The 19,917-nt window shown below is 53.3% G+C and overlaps 10 protein-coding genes across 10 annotated transcripts; 6 read left to right on the forward strand and 4 right to left on the reverse strand.

Annotated features, from left to right (window-relative positions):
* Positions 1-196: 196 nt before the first annotated feature.
* On the forward strand, positions 197-1,399 carry LTS14_003495 (uncharacterized protein; the record flags this gene model as incomplete). The annotated part of the gene is made up of 1 exon (XM_064836199.1): positions 197-1,399. One exon carries the CDS (start codon positions 197-199, stop codon positions 1,397-1,399), a length of 1,203 nt encoding a protein of 400 aa, XP_064696408.1.
* A 98-nt stretch (positions 1,400-1,497) lies between these two features.
* Positions 1,498-2,029, reverse strand: RBL2 (tubulin folding cofactor A; the record flags this gene model as incomplete). The annotated part of the gene is made up of 3 exons (XM_064836200.1): positions 1,498-1,578; positions 1,642-1,728; positions 1,868-2,029. The coding sequence occupies 3 exons, from the start codon at positions 2,027-2,029 to the stop codon at positions 1,498-1,500; spliced, it is 330 nt and encodes a 109-aa protein (XP_064696409.1).
* A 220-nt stretch (positions 2,030-2,249) lies between these two features.
* Positions 2,250-5,531, forward strand: CDC54 (MCM DNA helicase complex subunit; the record flags this gene model as incomplete). Its single annotated transcript, XM_064836201.1, has 3 exons — positions 2,250-2,676; positions 2,727-4,885; positions 4,944-5,531. The coding sequence occupies 3 exons, from the start codon at positions 2,250-2,252 to the stop codon at positions 5,529-5,531; spliced, it is 3,174 nt and encodes a 1,057-aa protein (XP_064696410.1).
* A 1,369-nt stretch (positions 5,532-6,900) lies between these two features.
* PRE2 (Proteasome subunit beta type-5) lies at positions 6,901-7,895 on the reverse strand (the record flags this gene model as incomplete). The annotated part of the gene is made up of 3 exons (XM_064836202.1): positions 6,901-6,979; positions 7,036-7,472; positions 7,536-7,895. The coding sequence occupies 3 exons, from the start codon at positions 7,893-7,895 to the stop codon at positions 6,901-6,903; spliced, it is 876 nt and encodes a 291-aa protein (XP_064696411.1).
* Positions 7,896-8,146: 251 nt separating this feature from the next.
* LTS14_003499 (uncharacterized protein) lies at positions 8,147-9,296 on the forward strand (the record flags this gene model as incomplete). The annotated part of the gene is made up of 2 exons (XM_064836203.1): positions 8,147-8,201; positions 8,254-9,296. The coding sequence occupies 2 exons, from the start codon at positions 8,147-8,149 to the stop codon at positions 9,294-9,296; spliced, it is 1,098 nt and encodes a 365-aa protein (XP_064696412.1).
* A 358-nt stretch (positions 9,297-9,654) lies between these two features.
* Positions 9,655-10,371, forward strand: LTS14_003500 (uncharacterized protein; the record flags this gene model as incomplete). The annotated part of the gene is made up of 1 exon (XM_064836204.1): positions 9,655-10,371. One exon carries the CDS (start codon positions 9,655-9,657, stop codon positions 10,369-10,371), a length of 717 nt encoding a protein of 238 aa, XP_064696413.1.
* A 771-nt stretch (positions 10,372-11,142) lies between these two features.
* LTS14_003501 (uncharacterized protein) lies at positions 11,143-11,940 on the forward strand (the record flags this gene model as incomplete). The annotated part of the gene is made up of 2 exons (XM_064836205.1): positions 11,143-11,291; positions 11,346-11,940. The coding sequence occupies 2 exons, from the start codon at positions 11,143-11,145 to the stop codon at positions 11,938-11,940; spliced, it is 744 nt and encodes a 247-aa protein (XP_064696414.1).
* Positions 11,941-13,059: 1,119 nt separating this feature from the next.
* Positions 13,060-14,058, forward strand: HEM4 (uroporphyrinogen-III synthase; the record flags this gene model as incomplete). The annotated part of the gene is made up of 1 exon (XM_064836206.1): positions 13,060-14,058. One exon carries the CDS (start codon positions 13,060-13,062, stop codon positions 14,056-14,058), a length of 999 nt encoding a protein of 332 aa, XP_064696415.1.
* A 755-nt stretch (positions 14,059-14,813) lies between these two features.
* LTS14_003503 (uncharacterized protein) lies at positions 14,814-15,170 on the reverse strand (the record flags this gene model as incomplete). The annotated part of the gene is made up of 1 exon (XM_064836207.1): positions 14,814-15,170. The coding sequence occupies one exon, from the start codon at positions 15,168-15,170 to the stop codon at positions 14,814-14,816; it is 357 nt and encodes a 118-aa protein (XP_064696416.1).
* Positions 15,171-15,372: 202 nt separating this feature from the next.
* Positions 15,373-19,758, reverse strand: LTS14_003504 (uncharacterized protein; the record flags this gene model as incomplete). Its single annotated transcript, XM_064836208.1, has 1 exon — positions 15,373-19,758. One exon carries the CDS (start codon positions 19,756-19,758, stop codon positions 15,373-15,375), a length of 4,386 nt encoding a protein of 1,461 aa, XP_064696417.1.
* Positions 19,759-19,917: the final 159 nt, after the last annotated feature.

Here is a 19,917-nt window from a genome sequence, read left to right on the forward strand (position 1 = left end):
GGCAGCACGTAAAACGCCTGCTCGCCCACTATGCAGCTGCTTTTTCCCGACACACACATCAATCACTTCTTTGTCTAACACACGCCTTTGTCTGAGCTGAACCACAACTCTGTCCAAGACACACAACCGCTTGACGCAAGACGTACTCGAGGAAAGCAAACGCAGACTCGCAACGCAAAGGCACAGCACAGTCACTATGCCTGCACCATCACTACAAGCCGTGGCTCTGCGCGCCACAATGCGCAACATTACCAACATCTACGACATAGCCGATATGCGCTACGACCTGATCAAACCCGCTCTCAAGAAGATTAAGAATCCGCAACAGCTCCGCGAGATCGAGACAAACAGTCCAGCCATCGCAGACCAAACCGAGGAGCTCTGGCGCGCGTTCATTGCTCGAGACATCCCGGGATGGAAGGAGAAGATCTTCGAGCCCGTCAACCCGCGCTCATGGTGGAAGGTGCATGCGAAATTGATGAGGGCTGAGAAAAGGACCCAGGAGCAGCAGGAAAAAGCTCTGGAGCTTGCGCTAGGTGGCCTGAAACAGGAGAGGGAGGAGAGGAAGGTTTCGATTTTGGAGAAGGTGGTTCCTGAGGACAGGAAGCGGACGACTAAGGCTCCTGCTCTCAGGAACGCGAAGAGTGGGAATCAGGTCCTTGCCGCACTACGAGCGCAAGGTAGGACGGAAGCGAGGCATAGGAGGATGGACTTGGGGCATTTATCGAGAGGTGCCGTGGCGAAGATATCTGCTTTGCCGAGCGCGAAAGAGCAAATTGGTAGTGCGCCGAGGTGGATGGTTAGAGACTTGATGAAACCGGTTCTCATGGCACCGCCGGCACCGCTCTTTGGTAAGAAGACGCCTGTCACTGCTATGGTGTCAAGGGGAGGCCCCAGTAGGCAAGAGATTGCACTGAGGAAGGCGGAGCAGGAGGCGAAGTTGAAGAGGCTTACGCAGGCCCGCCCGCAGCAGCAGCAGCAGCAGGGCAGGGCGATGGTGGGGACGACGGTGTCGCCTCCACCTGCTGCGAAGTCTGGAGAGGCGATGGCGGAGAGGGAGGCGAGGTTGAAGGGGCTTACGCATGCTCGCCCTCCACAGCAGGGCAGGGCGATGGTGGGAATGACGGTGTCGCCTCCACCTGCTGCGAAGTCTGGAGAGGCGATGGTAGAGAGGGAGGCAAGGTTGAAGGCTCTGACGCAGGGCAAGGCCAGACCGGCTCAGGTCGTGGAGGCACGACCCACACCGAAGTCAGCTAGCCCGCCTGTTCGAGAACATGTGGTGGCCAAGGCGATTGAAATTGCTTCGCCGGATCCGAAACCCAGTCCGGTGCTCGAAGCCACGCGGAAGAGGCTGGCTCCGTCGCCCATGATGCCATTGAAGAGGCGAAAGATTATGTGAAGTGTTTGACATTTTGACACTCTCGACATATGTACAGATGTACATCAGAGTCGCGATGACGCAAGCGACTTATGTTCCGGAGCACTAGATACGACCCTTCACCCAAGCGCCTTCTTACCTGCAGCAACGGCTTCTTTGGCCTTGGCGACATTCTCAGCGTCACCTTGGCTCTCTTGCTCCTGCCTAGCTGTTAGCAGGATAGAGGCGCACATGTCATTACGGCCTTGGTGTACACAGCTTACCAACTGCTGCTCTAGCTTTGACAGAGCATCTTCGATTTTTAGCTTGAGTTGTGGGAAGATAGCTTTGGTCTCCTCGACCGCTCGACGCTGGGCATTGAGATTAGCAAGGTGTTCAGAGTGATTTTGGACCAGCAGATCAAGCATGAATGGATCTTCGGAAATGGTTGTAAAGCTTAGCATAGTATACCGCAATCACCATAAAGAGTACGTATCAATTCCTACATACTTCCTGTCTCAACGTGTATTCTGCATTCTCGTCGCCGCCGCCTTGCTCGAGCTTGGCGATGCTGGCTTGTTGTTGCTCGAGTTCCTTGTGGTAGCTCGCTTCTTCCTTCACCAGCCTATTCAGCGATGATGTTGCGATTGCAAGTTGCGATGGCGGAGGCATGGTTGCGTGCGGGTTATTTCTACTTGGTTCATGAAGATGTTCTTGTTCATGCTCGATGAGGCATAGTGGGGCCCTTTGAAAGAGGTTGCATTAGTGCTGAAGCTTAAAACGCGGTCGGAACGCGTCCATCTCGTGTCGCTGCCATTCCACGTTCTCGGCCATATTATTGATAACGACCCTTTGACAACTACATCCCCCTCATATAGAGCGTACTACAGGCATGTCGTCGCCAGCCTCTCGCCTCTCGAATCGCAATTCGGTCAATGGCACTCCACGACACAATCGCAACCGCAGCTCTCAGCAAGCCCCTCCTTCAAGCGACCCAATACTCCCTAATGCCGACGAAGACGCTGCAGGCAGTCAACTACTGTCAGAGGCAGGACAAGGATCTTCGCAGAATGGCTCGCAGCAAAACACTCCCCGAGGCGCGACACGATCCTCGCAAAATACTTCACAATCGCAACCTGGCCCTACTTCTTCACCCTTGTTCTTCCGCTCACCGACTGGCAACTCGCAGAGTCAGAGCCAGACTCTGAATGTGCGTGGTGGTAATGGCGTCGGTGCGAATTCGCCGCTGAGACAGCAGGCGGCGGTGGGAGGAAGTAGTGATGGCGGACGTACTCCAAGGGCTGCGGGCGGCATTGGTGGTAAGGGATGAAAAGAGACTGGTTAGTGCACGCAAGCTGACAATGTACAGATTCCTCCCCGATCCACTACGCATCCAGTTCAGACCCCGCAGGACCTCGAACAGGTGACCATGGCCCAGATCGTACAAGTTCGACAGGACTGTTCGTGCGGTCACCACTCGCTGGGGGCGCAACGCCTGCGAGGAATAGACGACATGATATTGACTCGGATATGTTGGAGGGTGGTAATGCGCGAAGAAGAGTCTATGTCGATGAAAACGGCATGCCAGTCCGCGAGGATGGTTCAGACGCAGCTACCTTCTCGAATCTGAACCCCAACACCTCTGACGCAGACATGCTCGGTGGCCAGTCTAGCAGAGTCGTCTGGGGTACCAATGTCTCTATCGCCGACTCCTTCTCCTGCATGAAGGACTTTCTTCACAACTTCCAGAAGAAGTATCGCATGATCGCTAATGGCGAAGTGGCCGAAGGTGAATCGCTGAGCGAAGATCATCCTGGATTGGAGAAGGAGAATGTGCGTATGCTTGAGACGATGCTGGATCTCGGTACTTCGGCTTTCTATCTGGACTGCAGGAACCTCAAAGCATATCCACCAACGCGGAAACTATGGCATCAGGTTCAATCGTTTCCTGCTGAGATCGTCCCTGTTATGGATGCGGCTGTGAAGGATGTTTTGATTGATCTTGCGGAGAAGCGTCAGAGTACTCAACGGTCAACGCAGTCACAACATACACGCCAGACCCAGACACGAGCCCGTGACTCCAGCTCCGTGCCACCTATGCCCAGCTCTGAGGCAGGAGGCGAAGCTGATGCTCAGGCCCAGGCAGCTCAACAACCACCTGAGGAGGTTGAGGATCTTGTAGCAGAAGTAGAGCAGAAGATCTTCCGCGTACGACCTTTCGGCCTGGCTCAGACGATCAATCTGCGGGATCTAAATCCGAACGACATGGATAAGCTCGTCTCGATCAAAGGTCTAGTCATTCGAACCACACCTGTCATCCCAGACATGAAAGACGCTTTCTTCCGCTGTTCGGTCTGCCATCATACAGTCAAGGTTGATATTGACCGCGGCAAGATCGCAGAACCTACACGCTGCCCACGTGAGATCTGCGACCAGCCCAATAGCATGCAGATCGTGCACAACAGATCTGGCTTTGCGGACAAGCAAGTGGTGAAGCTGCAGGAGACTCCAGACTCTGTACCAGACGGACAGACACCACACTCGGTCAGCTTGTGTGCCTATGATGAACTTGTCGATGTTTGCAAAGCTGGTGACAGGGTAGAGATCACTGGTATTTTCAAGTGCAACCAAGTACGTATCAATCCTCGACAACGTTCCGTCAAGAACGTCTTCAAGACATACGTCGACTGTCTGCACATCCAGAAGGTGGATAAGCGACGTATGGGTATCGATCCCACCACTATCGAAGAGGAGCTTTCCGACCAGGTCGCTGGAAGTCTTGAGGAGACACGCAAAGTCAGCGAGGAGGAAGAGCAGAAGATTCGCGATACTGCTGCTCGTCCAGACGTTTATGAGCTTCTCTCGCGGTCACTGGCCCCTTCAATCTACGAAATGGACGACGTGAAGAAGGGCATCTTGCTCCAGCTGTTCGGTGGCACGAACAAGAGCTTCGAAAAGGGTGGATCGCCAAAGTATCGTGGTGACATCAATGTCCTTCTTTGCGGTGACCCTTCCACATCCAAGTCGAAGATGCTGGAATATGTGCACAAGATCGCTCCTCGGGGTGTATACACTTCTGGCAAGGGCTCGTCTGCTGTTGGTCTCACAGCGTATGTCACAAGAGATCCAGAGACTCGCAGTCTGGTACTCGAGTCTGGTGCTCTCGTGCTCAGTGACGGCGGTGTATGCTGCATCGACGAGTTTGACAAGATGTCGGACTCGACTCGATCAGTCTTGCACGAAGTGATGGAGCAGCAAACGGTTTCAATCGCCAAAGCTGGAATCATCACCACGCTGAATGCTCGAACCAGTATCCTCGCTTCCGCCAACCCGATCGGCTCGAAGTACAATCCCAATTTACCCGTGCCGCAGAATATCGATCTGCCACCAACACTACTGAGCAGATTCGACTTGGTGTACCTAGTGCTCGACCGCATAGACGAAAGCACTGACCGCAAGCTTGCCAGGCATCTGGTAGGCATGTACCTCGAGGATGCGCCGGAGAACGCGAGCAGAGATGAGATCTTGGTAGGTCTCCCTCCCCCAAAGCTCACACACATACACACTCCACTAACACGACTCCCAGCCCGTCGAGTTTCTAACCTCCTACATCTCCTACGCCCGCGCCCACATCCACCCCAAGATCACCCAGCCCGCCGCCGACGCCCTGGTCCGCTCATACGTAGCCATGCGCAAATTGGGCGAAGACATTCGTGCCTCCGAACGCCGGATAACAGCTACGACGCGCCAACTCGAATCAATGATTCGTCTGGCCGAAGCGCACGCCAAAATGCGCATGAGTGAAGAAGTCACCGAGGCAGATGTCGAGGAAGCCGTCCGTCTGATCCAGAGCGCGCTCAAGCAAGCGGCTACGGATGCGAGGACGGGGTTGATCGATATGGGACTTCTGACCGAAGGCACATCGGTGGGGGAGCGGAAGAGGAAGGAGGATTTGAAGAAGGGGGTTCTGGGGGTCGTGGATGAGCTGCTTAGGAATGGTGGGGGGAGTGTGAGGTATGGAGATGTTGTGAGAACGCTTTCGGAGCAGAGTTCTGTGCCTGTTGAGGGGCTAGAGTTTTCGGAGGCGGTTAGGGCGTTGGAGCAGGAGGGCAGGGTGCAGGTGGTTGGTGAGGGGCCGAGGAGGAGTATTAGGCGCGTTGCTGGGACTGCTTGAGTTGAGAGTATATGGCTGTTAGTGATGAGCCGGTGGGAAGTGATGCATAATGTGATTGATGGTGCTATGGTTTCATGTGAGGCTGGGTATGTGCAATGCAACGCTTGTTCAAATGCTCGCTTGACCGTGGATATCTGTGCAACCACAGTATCACCACCACCATGTTGCCCGTCGCCGTCGTGCTTCGTCGTATCATAAGCACCATTGGACGCCTCTTCGCCACTACTACTCTCGAGCTTGGTGTCCGTCGCTCGTCGGGGCGCCTTCGTCCTCGTGGAGTGAATTCATGAGGTTGGAGCAGATTCTTGCCTCAGCAAGTCATTTTTTCGAACCGAGTACAATCATAGTCCGCCTCGCAGAGCCAGCACCAAGTGAAGGGTTGCACCGCCCTCGAGCTTGTACTCCTCGGCCGTCTTGTCGTCAGTCCTGCACGAAGGAAGATGTCAGCATACATGATCTCGCCCGTCAACCCCATATACCCTCGTATCTCCCTGGTACTCGTCGTTGCCTGCTCGCCACATCTTCTGCTAATATGTGATTGACTGATTTTCCACCACAGCCAGCCTTGCGCGCTCATCCAGCTCCACGCTGCTATCTTCCCATCACATCGATCGACACTCTTCCAACAAACCAAATCAAGATGAGGCGGGGGCGGTATAGGGTAGACTCACATTTGCTTCCCACCATAAATCAACCTCTGCTGCACCGGCGGGATCCCCTCCTTCTCCTCCACGCGCTCCTTGATTCGTGATACTTTGTAATCGGGCTCGATGTCGAGTTCGATTTCTTTGCCGGTGAGGGTACGGACTCTGTTCCAGCCACGGTACGGTTAGTGAAGTTCTTGACGGCATGTTCGTAGGAGTGGGGTCGGGAGTGCAACTCCAGAGAGGACAATCGTCCCGGGTAAAGTGGATGGTGTCTCTGGAGGACGTACTTGATCTGCATCTTGACGGCGAGGATCTATGAGGAAGCAGGGGATTTCAAGGTAGTGCTCGTGTTTGATCAGTCTCCGTGACCAAGAGCAGTTCGTTGCAAGTGATCGGGTTGTTTGTGTCGTGACGAGGTCAAAGTAAGACAGCCAAACATTTGGTGGGGTGTTTGGTGATGAAGCGGGAGAGGCAGCACTCGTCACATGCAAGGACCTTCGCTGGCGATGAGTATTGATGAACATGCAAGCCACTGCATACGTCGCTACGAAGGACAGAATGCTAGACAGGACTTGGAAGATTGAGCAGTCATGCTGCGACTAGTATCACATTGGGTAGTAAAACTACAGTATGCAGCGTAGTTAACGCCACGCGAACACCCACGCCCTCGTTCCTGCTCTAGCACGTCTACTATGCATATCCTTACACCACTACTCCACATCTTACACCTTTCCGCTGGTCTCGTCAAGCTTCGCGTTGACATTCGAGAACTCGCCCTTCTCCAGCTTGTAGCGCCAGAACCTATACAACAAATTAGCGAATCCTCATCAAATTTCCAACTCCGAGAGGGAACATACTGAGGATTAACATCATTAAACCCATGTTTCACCCATCCCTCCTCCTTGACATGATACAAATTCACGAACCCACCTGAGTAAGCATCCCTATGCGTCGCAGCAAGAATACTCCTCCGGCCCAACTCCAACGCCTCATCCTCCTCCATATCATACTTGTATTCGGCATCCAACACACCATACGCGAACGTCTGACCGGAACCCACACAGAACAAGTTCCCTGCCAGACGAGTCCCGTCGGAGTCGATGTAGTAGAGTGCGGGACCCTCGGTGGGTGTGACGCCGGCGCACATGGTGCCCATGGAGAGGCCCATGCCTTTGTAGCTGTAGACGAGGTTGGCGAGGATTTTGGAGGCGGCGGCGACAGAGATGCGGCGTTTGTGGCGGAGTTCGTGGAGGCGGCATTGCATTCCTAGGTAGGCAAGCCAGTATTGGCAGTCCTGGGAAAGCCTCACATATTAGCGGATGCTCAAACTGAAGGAGAGTGTTTGTGTAAGGCTTACCGCAGCACCACCAGCCATAGTCCCCAATAATGCGCTGTTGATCTCAATCACCTTCTTCACCGTCTGACTAGCAATCCAGTTCCCTGCCGTTGCTCTTGAGTCCGTGGCAACTATGATGCCGCCCTTGAATCTGAAGGCTAATGTTGTGGTTCCGTGAGCAATCTTGATGGGTACGTTCGGGTTGCTGTGGTCATCGGTCATGGCACGGAGCCATTGTGCTGTACTCGCTATTGGTGGGAGCGCAAAGTTGAGAGAGAGTTGTGGCGCGGCATCTTGAATTAGTTGTTGTGAGTCCTCGTCGGCGTTGTAGGCATGGGTGTGCGCGGCGGGTTGGCTGTAACGGGCCACGAGGGTGTTCATCGTTGCGGAGTCGCCAGTCGAGGTATGTAATCTTCTGATATCTCTGATCGAACCGTAGATGTGGAGTGGAAGTCGTCGCCGATATGTGTTGGATATGTTGATGGAGCTTCTATTGAGCTTCACGTAGGCAGCTCGGGTGAGGCGTCTTGAGCTCGGACCAACACTAGCTAGCGCAGGTCTTGTAGGGCAACCTTTTAATACCACTCTTCCACGAGAAACACGACTAAGTGGAATAGCATTTACCAGTGACCATGGCTACCGAGCACAACTACCACTATGGTGTTCTGCCGGAGCAGTCACAAGAAGGTAAGAGTACAGTGACAAGCCTCCAGCATCACTATACTAACAACACGATCAGATGCGCTCCACGCGACCCGCCTTCTAGCAGTTGAAGAACGACCCTTCTTCCGTGTTCAGCGAGCACTGCTTGGCAAGGACTCTCTACTACGGAAGCTACCTCAGCAGCGACAGCTTCCGTCGCCGCCTCCCGAAGGTGAAGACATGAGGGTTGCGCCGCCAGCTGCAGACCCGGCTGCAGACCCCTTCGTCCGCCAAAAGTTCCGCGAGGAAGTCCTGTTCGACTTTGCTGCGTTGGAAAGCAGCATCCTGCGCATTCAGCTCATCCATTCATCCAATCGACGCGAGAGAGAACGGTATGCAGCCGAGAAGCTGAAGATTACCGAGGAGGCTCAGGCCGTGAGGGAGAATACCGTTGATTTGAGAATGGAATTGGAAGAGGCGCAAAAGGTGAGGCAGAGGAGGAAAGGCTACGATGCGCTTGCCGCCAAGGTTCTGGACGACAAGAAGATCATGAGCCGTGAGGCCTGCAGCTCGGAGATCAAGGCTTTGGAGAAGGAGATTGAGGAGCTGGAGCATGAAGGCGGGGAGGTTGAAGGACTGTGGGCGGGACGAAGGACGCAATTTGACCGGCTGGTGACTGAGGGTGAGGCTATGATGAGGCTGGTTAAGGGTGTCAAAGATGAGCCAGAGAAGATGGATGGTGAAGAGGACGAGAACATGGAGGATGAAGACGGTGATGCTGAAGGAGATGATGCCACGAGAGGCGAGAGTAGTCGACTGGGCACACCAGCGCCTGACGGCAGAACGCCTCTACGTGCGGACGGCGGCCAGACGCCTATGCCCGTTACTGAGACTGGTGATGACACATCTGTTCGGCCGATCAATAGGTTTCTGGAGGTCGAGGGTGCAACGAGACCAGGTAGCTGTGCTGCCTCGCCCGCAAGACAAGGAGGTGCTGCTGCCGGAGGAGATGTGGACATGGCCGAGATCTTGAACGATAATGGCGAGCCTCCGCCACAGGGTTCGGCAGGCTTGGAAGCGTCTGTGAACCAGGTTGTGGAGCCTGTCGAGGATGTCAAGATGACGATGGATGAGACATGAGGTCTACAATATGGCAGAACAGTGCCACAATCCAAGCCTTGTGCCCATTGTCCATGTACGCTCGCTCATTCCATCTGCACAGAGCTGGTCACAGCTCCCACGCAATCGCCCTCCACAATCAAGTGCCCCGACTTGCAGCCTTCAGCCCGCCTACGATGGTCACAGCTCATCTTCCCATTCATTACGACCGAGGATTAGCTTTTTGCAACGCCCTATACTTACCGAGTATGGACAGCACTAGTGACATAAGTGCTGACAAAGCCAATGCGCGTGAATGTCCTTCACCTGCATATGATCTCGACCTTCATCCACTCTTAGAACACATTCAGACTTCTAGTCGACTACAAATACCGTCAAAATGTGCCCTCCCGCCTCAGGATCAAGCGGCTTGGCCGAAAACACATCATCGGCGCCAATCGACCCTGCCATATATCCGGATTATATCCCTACGGACTCCGGCTCAAAAGCAAATTATACTTACGCAGCAACTCAATTGCACCCAGAGATCCTGCGTCATAGTCTCCGTGTCTACCTCCTCGCCCACGCCATCGCTTCGAGGGAGGGCTGCGCTTATGCCACCGATCCACGAAAACTGTCTCTTTTATTCGCAGCATGTATCTTTCACGATATGGGCACCTGCGCCTCGCACAACGGACCCCAACGCTTCGAGGTCGAAGGGGGCGATGCTGCTGCTACGGCTCTGCGCTCCCAAGGGTATGCGGAGGATGAAGCGCATGATGTCTGGGTCGCTATAGCTCTGCACACGAGCCCAGGAATCGCGGAGCGCATCTCATCTCTTGCTCGACTTGTACGGCTCGGTGTGGCGATTGACTTTAAGCGGCCCGCTGCCATGCCACTCAGCAATGAGGATGAAGTGCTGAGATTCGAGGGGAAGTTGCCAAGGGGCGAGATCGAGAAGGTGCTTGGAGATGCGGTTGCGAACTTGGCGTTGGAGAAGTTTGGGCACGATGAGGCCGCTTTGGCGACGAAGGCGCCTGGTTCTAGTTGGCCGGGTGGGCTGGTGAAGAGTAGGCGGGAGAATCCGGAGTGGCAAGGGGTGAACAAGGCGTTCTGAGTCGTGATGCACGCCCGTGCAAGGCGAACCTGATCGGTGATCAACTTCTGCATGAATGTGCGGAGCAGACAGAGCCAGAAACAGAAAAGAATATACATCACCTTATGGTCGTCACATGTAAGTGAACGTCACCCGCCTGCTTTCGAATCCTGAGTCAAACACCCAACATCCAGACCTCCTCGCCACAAGGTAAAAAAGGGGCAAAAGAACCCCATCTCCACATGACAAGGAGATGGGTAAGAAACACAATCCAGGCTCGACCTTCGACTAGAGGATTCTATTTGTAAGCGTGTTGTGTTTTCTTTTTTCTTTTTGACGAGACTTTTCACGCCTTTCGACGCTTGGAGGGCATGGAACTGGTAGTCCAATATATGGCTTGGTTGTTGTGGCCGAGGATGTGCCGGATGTGCTGCACGGGGGGCTGGCGAGTGACGTTGGTGGCAGATCAGAATCTTCTAGAGTGACGAGGTATGTACACCGAGGCGACAGTCTACCGTCCGAAGGATATCGAGGCAGATACTCACGTGGCAGGATGTGCTTGTCACGTCCTCGCACCCCCTGAGATCAGGAGGCAGCAGCAATCCAAAGCGAGTCACATCATGCAGTCGTGAACGAAGAACACTTGACATAGTACGGCACTTTAGTGACCATGGCCAGGCTGAAGATGTCTCAAATGTACAAGCTTATCAGCCTGTAGCAGCCTTTCTCATATTCATTCGCTCATGCCGCGGTGTTCGCTATCTACATCGACCTAATATTCCATCGGCAACCATGAGTAGTGGTTACATTATCCTTGAACTCAACATTCGGGACGGCCTGCTCCAATCTCTGCGCAGTGTCGCACCCTGGGCTCGTCTGTCGACTATACAAAAGACTGTCAATGCGCTTGCCACGCCGGCTTTGAGCATACTACGTGAAGAGTGCGTGGGCACAAATGCCAAATCGAGCTGAGCTTCATGCTAACTTGCGAACAGAGCTGCACGCTCCAATCGCCCCAACAATCCACCGCTGACACTACTGACACTACCTCCTGAGCTCCGCAACCGCATCTGGAAAATCTGCGTCGTGGACCAGCCGGATAAGAAGAGGCAGCATGGCCATGGTATTCAAATCACCAAGGCTAGAAACGTCCATTTGGTGACAGGTGTCACTCCCTCCGCTCTAGAGAGATGCGTCAAGCAACCTGCGATCTCTCGAGTCTGCAGACAGAGCAGGGTCGAGACGCTGCCGATATTCTACGGCTTGAACACGTTTATGTGGCGAAGGATGTATCGGGACTGGTGTGCGAAGGTCTACGGCACACTATTGACTGCTCCTGGTGCTGAAGGTCGTACTGACACCACGACGTTGTCTGATGCAGCGGTGTTGAAGTGGCTGAATGCTATCGGGGATGGGAACCGAGCAGGTCTCAAAAGTCTTGTGCTTCAGTGGTATGCTGTTGACTTGCCAGAGAAGCGTGCTGCAGAGATCGAGGTTGCCAGGCTAGTCGATACTGGCAAGACGGACGTCAAGTGGGAGTGTGTTGAGACCGGCAAGGAGTTTTGGTACAACGTGGCGATCGGATGTTGATTGAAGGCAGAGAGCTTCTACTCGAGCCTATCTCAAGGGTCATCCTAGCGTTGAAAGAGACCTCATGCCAAGATGCTTTTGGGGTCGTGCATGAAAATGCGATCTTGTTGGTCGATTCTATACAGTAAGCTGAGTTGTTCCTTCCTGCGCCATCACTATGCATCCAAGATACTTCGAACTTATGGTCAATCGCACCGACCGTCTTTCCAACCTGTTCGCCATCGCTCCTCCCATTTGTTGCAGTCGAATGAAGGCTTTCCCAGCTTCACATTAACGGCATTGTGGGCCTCGCACGCCCACCTTCCAAACTCCTCTCTATTGCTGACCTTGGGCTCATTGCCATCCTTCATCCATGCCCTGAAGTCGTCTGCACAGACCCAGCAAGGGTACATCTTGCCAAAAAGACCAAGAAACTGCTTTGTCTCCAATTGCTGAGTCAAGGAAGGCCGTTCCGGATATGCTGCTGTGATCGAGTGTAGCAACGTCCACGATGATCTACCGAGTTCTTCGACATCAGGCGGACAATCTGGTGGAGGCTGGAGTGAGGATGTAGCCACAGCAGGTGGAGTCGTGGCTACTATCTTGTTAGGCGTAGACGAGCTCTGTTTCATCATGGCTTTCCACGTCGCTGCTGAGGTACATGACCGACATCTTCACTTTGTCAGTCCGGATCACACGATTTCAAGTGAGGTATGGCATACGGTTTCCCATCCGGTCCAAGCACCCAGCCTTTCGGTAGTGGTGCCGGTTTGGTATCCTCGTCGCCAGCTTGCGCCTGCTGCTGTTCCGCTCTCATCTTTTGCTCCTCCGTTGCGTGCAATGGCTGAGCCGGCAACCCCGTCCTTGACTCCACTACGCAAAGGAATTGCTGGAGGATCGGAAACTCGAGCTGCGTGAGTGGCATCGCCGCAACATCGTTGCCAGATGCCTGACAAATGCGAGTGATCCGTGCTTCATCGTGCCTGGTTATTGATGGACGAGAGTGATTGAGACTTGCGGCTCTGGGGGTGGCGGCGGACGTAGCCGGAGCTAGTGTTCTTGGTAAAGTGCTTTGAACAGTGACACCGCACATGCATGTATAAGAATCAAGAACCCCTGGGATAAATATTGGGCGGTGTTATGGAGGGCGTCACGTCAGGACTGCAAGATCTGAGCCTCGACCAGATACCGGTCTATCTACTTAAAACTAAATCTTCACCAGACGACACATACGAAGAGCACTTCGCCGGACAGTCCAATGGCAAATACAAATCGGTATTCGTTCCAGTGCTGGAGCACATGTTCCGAGACGATGCGTTACGGTTCCTGCGTCGAGGAGCGGAGCGATTCGCGTTTGCTGGTGGCAGTGAGGCAAACGAGGCCAAATTGAGGAAAGCCACTCACAACCCGGCCAAACGATATGGAGGCATGATCTTCACTTCACAACGAGCCGTTGATGCCTTCTCCTCTGTTGTTGGTCGCCTGGAACCATCGAAACTGGAAGCGTTGTTCGATAAAGACATGCCACTATACGTGGTTGGACGAGCCACAGCGAGAGGAGTTCGAGCACTTGGTCTACCCTGTCCTGTCATCGGCGAGGAGACTGGCAATGGCGAAGCACTCGCACAATTCATCCTAGAGCACCGAAGAACGCTATCATCAGACGTCACGAGGCTAGACGGCAGGACTCTTCCACTTTTATTCCTGGTTGGCGAGCAAAGACGAGACATAATCCCTTCGACACTTCAGTCAGAAGACTTACACGCAGCAGAAAGAACGCCAGTATCTGAGCTGGTGGTTTACGAGACTGGTGAGGCGTCGATGTTTGAGGAGGAGTTCTCGAAGCTATTACTGGAAGCTAAGCGGAAAGGTGTGAAGACGCAATGGGTTGTGGTCTTCTCGCCACAAGGTTGTGAAGCCATGCTCAATGCTCTTGGGTGGCTTGAAGAGACGAGCGGGAAATACGGTCGAGCGAGAAGAGAAATCATAAGTGGGCCGATGAAGTCTTATGTTGCGACTATCGGACCTACAACGAGAGATTTCTTGATGCAGGAGTTTGGGTTCGAGCCTGATGTTTGTGCAGCTACACCCAGCCCAGAAGGCGTGAGCCAAGGCATTATGGATTTTACGGCGACATGACCTGAGAGTCAGGTAGATCAATGATACCCTTCCTGCAATACTGTACAGCATGACACAGTACTCAAATCCCTTTTCCGTTTGAGGACAGCATAGTCTCCGCTGCTGTCACGAAACACAGCGCCGAAGATCGCCTCTACCGCAGTTGCCACCATGTAGTCGGAGGCCCCGTCTGGATTGCGCGAAGCTTTGATGAAGAGCTCCAAACCATAAGACCGTCCGAGCCGGGACAAGCGAGCATTGCTCTCCATAGCTTGTCGACGAAGATTGGATGGACCTAGCTGCATAGTCAGCAAGACAGAGACATGATCTGGGTGTGCCTTCTAGACTGACCTTTAAGCATGCCCTTACAGTAGCAGTCGTTCGTGATGAGAAGCCTGAGAGCAGCATCGCCAATCATGGTCAGTCGTTTGTTGTATTAAGGGATCCAACGGCCGTTTACGCCTGATGGCAATGCAAGTAGAGCCTCTTCCAGTAGAGTGTCGTCGTTGAACGAGTAGCCGAGCGCCGTCTCGATCGTCCTTCTGGCCAGCCGTATGTCGTGTGACAGTGACAGTGACATGACAGGCGAGCGATGAAATTTTGGTTCTCGCAATGTCAGGCATTTGCGATCAAGGTTGGGAAGCGCACGACATATATGCAGGCAGTTAATGAAATGATACCTAGGGCCTCCTTTGTGCAGATTTCATGGCTACCAGCTCAGTCGTCCACAATACGACAACGCCAGCAACCAAAGACAACAGATAAGCGACCAACTCTCACTGCGCTTTCAGGTCTTTCCATGGATCCTCAATGAAGCTTGGTTGAAAATAGACCGTGTCACCACGCTCGTTCTTGACACCTTGTCGTAAGTCTTGTAGTGTAGCTTGCTCAAGCGTAATTTGCTGCGATGTCCCCTGTCTGGGAACATCGCTCTTGCTTCCAGCAATTTCTAAGCCAGTTCGTGATTCACGATTACCGAGAGGTATGTTGTTCGCTCCATTGGCAGTTTTGTTATTGGTAGCCGGGTCCACAAACGCATCGTCCTTGAATTTGCGCTTTTTGCCGCCGAACCCTGTAAAACCCATCGCTTCCGCGATGGCAGGGTCGATTTCCATGTCGTCCGCGTCTTCCATGACGAGGTGTCTGAACGTGCTTTTTGAAGTCGAAGTTGTGATGGAAAAGCGATGTGAGGCAAGGGAGAAAGCAGAAAGCAGATTGTACGCTACGCAAGGACCGTGCACCTCAAAGCTTCAGCATGATTGTGGCGGGCTGTCTAAGTAGTAACATTGCCCTACCAAGTCCTGCCTCCAACACCACTACTCTATGTATCAGAAACTAGCCTTGCTTGCGAGTGTCTAGTATACGCTTCAAGATATCCATCCACGGCCGACTTCTACCCGTGATATCTTTGCCCGGATGCTTGAACAGACGGGCCAACACTTCCTTCGATTTCTGCCTCAATATCTTCAACACAATCATTGTCCTCCAATCACGCACTTTGTAGCGTAGCCTGTTCCCATCTAACACGATCACACCAGCGTACATGTGGAAGACAGCATCGCCAGCCAGTAGCACCAGCGCAATTTCGGGCGCAGGGGTCGTTTCCTGGGCGTTTGTGTACTTTGATGTAGCTTGCAGAATGCTGTAGAAAGACAACATGGTAATATCCGATGGCAAGGACGTCTTATTCACAGAAGAAGGGTGGAGTGCCAGAGCCTGATTGTTCGCGATGTTTCGCCAGCCTTTACCGTCCTGCTTAATGACCTTGGGGTAGAAGGACCATGCCACGACCGAACACAGGACCCGATCGTCGCTGTCTGCAACACAGTATCTTTCGGGGATCATGACGAAGTTCCGCTGGCGAGCACCTGGTCGCACTTTCGAGAGTGCTGCTTTCTCCGCCGGACTGAGCGCCACGAAGCCGGCATCGACCAAAGAGGTCAAGAGCTGGCCTTTCAGGTCTTCAATATTCGCAAGGTTCTGCGAGCTGAGGAAGTTTTTGTTACAGAAGTGGAATTCCGACATGCCTTGAGTCATACATGTCCTTCTCCATGCACAGTAAGCGTTGTACAGCGTCCCCAGGTCCGAGTCGCCACGCTTGAAGGCTAGACGTACGGTATCTGCTTGCTTCTTTGCATGCATGGGGCTGAGAAACGGGCTCTTTGACGTCAAGGCAGCCGCGGCTGTCAACGCAAAGTCGAGGCAGCCAAATACACTGCCAAGCAGAATCAACTTACCCAACGGCCCATCAAGCGGCAGTTTCGCTAACTGCTCTCCGAGCGAAGTGAGCTCTTCGCGCGTGGTCAGCGCGCCCACTTCGACAAGAGCATCAATAGCCCGTCTGATATTCCGAGTCGACGGTGGGTCCAGCGCTTGCGACAGAGCATCCTCAATCCCGCCCAATCTGCAGATCTTGACCCGCATGACAAGCTCTTGCAGGCTGAGTCGGAGCATCTCCGGTGTCTGATTCTCTGCCATGATCTCATCGTGGCGATGTTTTGTGAAGAGGTGGAAGGCAAGACCCTCTTGTACACGGCCAGCCCGGCCTCTTCGTTGCTTCGCATTGGCCCGAGCAATGAACGACATAATGAGGCGAGACATCTGCCTCTTTTCGTCGAATCTCATCTCCTTATGCTTGCCAGTGTCGATTACACAAGTTACATCGGGAATCGTGATACCAGTCTCGGCGATGTTAGTTGCGAGCACGATCTTTCTCAAGCCATGAGGAGGTATCTCGAAAGCGGCTTGCTGATCCTCGCTTGCAAAACTCGAGTGCAATGGGTAAACCAGCCAGCCTTGTCGAAAGCTGGGATGGCCACCCAGGATATCGTTCAGCTGTCTGATCTCTGCAATACCGGGGAGAAAGATCAAGACAGCCTTGGAGAAGAGCTGGTATTCGGGATCGTAGGCGACCTTTTGCAAAAGCTTAATGATCAGGCTGTGGTCTATCCTGTATTCATCGTACGAAGCGAGCGTCCTCAAGGTCTTGGGAGAATACCCAGTGAGCTGCTTAGCTGCACTAGCATCTGTCACATCCGAGTCTGCATAGTCCTCGGCATCGTTGGTAGCAGTGCCGTCCTCTGGGATATGACCAGTGAGCTCGATGGCATCTTCGAGATACTTCGCCTGTACTGGAAATGTACGCCCTGGTACATCGATGATCGGAGCTCCATCAAGGTAGTTGGAGAAACGCTGTGCATTGACTGTAGCACTCATGAGTACGATTCGAAGGCCCGGCTTCCGTTGCATGAGAGAGCGTAAGATGATGAGTAAAAAGTCCGTGTCAATGCTTCGCTCATGTACCTCGTCCACCACTAGATGGCTGATATCCCCGAGGCTGTTGGGGTTCTCAAGCATTCTGAGCACTATTCCAGTAGTAGCGTAAACGAGTCTTGTTGAAGATGAGGTGTGCGACTCAAGTCGAATGGCATAGCCCACTAGTGATCGATTTGTGCCAACGTCTCCTTTGCGTTCACCCATCTCCTCGCTCACACGATTCGCCAGTGAGATGGCGGAGATCCGGCGTGGCTCGGTACAGTATACCTTGCAATGTCGACCTTGGGACAGCTCTGACTCGAGAATAAACGCAGGTAGCTGAGTTGACTTTCCAGATCCAGTCTCCGAGACCAAAATCGTGACAGGATGTCTTGCAATTGTGTCCAAAGCGGCAGCCTTGTAATGAAATATCGGAAGATTGATTCGAGACACGAGCATCCTTTGATAACTAGGGGTCGCAACTTTATTCGCCCATATCTGTGCGAGGTCTGGCGAGTACAAACCGTTCTGAGCAATGTCTCTTGCCGGCTCATTGACAGGCGTGGCTACACCACTCTGCATGCGACTCCGCTGCCGACTATTCGCTTGGAATACTACCTCATCATCGTCGTCGACATCGTGAGTACCTGCAGTGGTGACCGCGTTCTCCACGAGCGTACGAATACTTCTAACCTCCTCTCGATCCGCGGCGTTCGCATGGTCGTTCTTGGCTTGGAGCAGCTCATCCCAGAGATCACGAAGCGTGGCGGGAAGCTTCAGATGGGCTTTCTCTTCTTTTGGAGAACCAGAGAAGATGAGAAACAGAGCGACAGTAGCCACATATGCCTCACTTTGTGAAGTATCTGGCGTTGCAAGATTGGTCATACTGAGACAACATACACGTACCTTCTGCTGTAACGTGACGTTTGGCATGTATGAGGCATCTAAGAGATCTTGGTCTCTGCTCCAGGTGATGGTGATTGAATGTCGACTGGCATACGTAGTTGGTGAAATCTGCTTCACGTGAACTTTGACAGACGAATCTCTGGACTTGCAGGCCTCTTCCAATACTCGCCTCGGGTTCATGCCATTCATCTTGCCGAAATTACGAATGCTGACAGTCTGGTGGGAAGCACCTTCAGCGCCCTTGTCAGCATTAGCCATCCCTGGTAGGGCATCAAACATTCCGTTGAGCATGCCATCCCCGTCTGAGTCATCAGCCTCCTCTAGAAGTTCCTTGCCAATTCTTTCGGCTTCGCCATTGACATCGGTCGTAAATGTGATCCCGGGAGCAGAGGCAGACGTAGGCTCTTGCGATATGTGTAGCCTCTTTCGATCTGCTTCTGCTTGCGCAAGATCTATCCGTATAGACTGCCAATGAGCATCTGCTTCGCGTTGGTCAAACAGAACATCTGATGCTATGCGGCGTAACTTCTCCAGCAATTTCCGTTCGCTCGGAGTGCTGCTCACGGGCGCGGGTAGCTGATTCGTTCGTGCGGTACTTTTTCGCTTCGCTGGTGGACCATCTGCAAGGATCGGGCTGAGCTCGAAAAGCTTAGCTTTGACTCGGAGGTAGGCTGCAAGAAGCTCGTCTGGTTCCATGTCGCTGTCCACATCACTCACCTCAATCTCGGGGCCGGTGGGCTGTGCTGCCGCTTCTGAAGGAACCTGCCGGCCGTGAGCTGCTTTGCTTTCAGCCTGCATGACGCCAGATTGCTCATCCCCGCCTGAATCCTCTATCACGGAGCTTGTGTCTTGTGCGGGAAGGGTGTGCAGCTTCTTGTGATCATACTGGTCAAGGCTATCTCTGCCGCAATGAAGAGCCAACCAGTCGAGCACTTCTGGTAATCCCCAGATTGCAGAAGTGGCGGAGTCTACAGGTGGCGCGTTCGTGACCAGCCAAATGAGTGCTTCACTGACGTGGTCTGCTGGAATACCTGCGTCGAGCAAACATAATCGCAAAGACCAGAACCGCGCTGTGTACTCGTCGCTGCCGAAGAGACTTCGCTTATCAGGTATTGACTGTTCGGATTTCTCCTCGATGCAGGCCAAGTCGACGATCTGTTGCATTATTTCGTCCGGAAGCCAATCCTTGACGAAGAGAAAGTCTGCCTGTCCACGCAACACACGCTTATCCGTCTCCAATCGGCTGCTTTGTCGTACGGCGTCCTTGCGAACCTTGCTGGCGAAACGCTCCACATACTGCTGAAGTTCAGAGGCTTCGAGCGAAGCCTCAAGTTCCTCGGGACTAAGTTCGTGTAATTCTCGTGAGCCTTGTGATTTCACGCACCCATGTTCGCCATTCTTAGTCTCTGTAGACGCAGATACAGCAGCAGGCGTGACGGTCTTCGATTCAAGGTTTCTCTCTGCTCCCTTCGCTGCATCGACTTGTGATGCCTTAGGCACGGATGTTGTGGCGAAACCTCGATTCGGATTCGAAGCTGGTTTGGTCTTCTTCTTCGCCATTATCAGATATCGGACAGAGTGCTCGAACACAGAGCCATGTGCCTGATCTGATTAGTCCTTCAAATACCTGTGATGCGCGACATTAGAAGCATCTGAGAATTATCGTTGACTGTGCATACTTAACGCGGATGCTCCCGTACCTAGCCGAGACACCGCATT

This window comes from Recurvomyces mirabilis (assembly GCF_035927965.1).
Source record: "Recurvomyces mirabilis strain CCFEE 5264 chromosome Unknown scaffold_7, whole genome shotgun sequence".
Taxonomy (NCBI): domain Eukaryota; kingdom Fungi; phylum Ascomycota; class Dothideomycetes; order Mycosphaerellales; family Teratosphaeriaceae; genus Recurvomyces; species Recurvomyces mirabilis.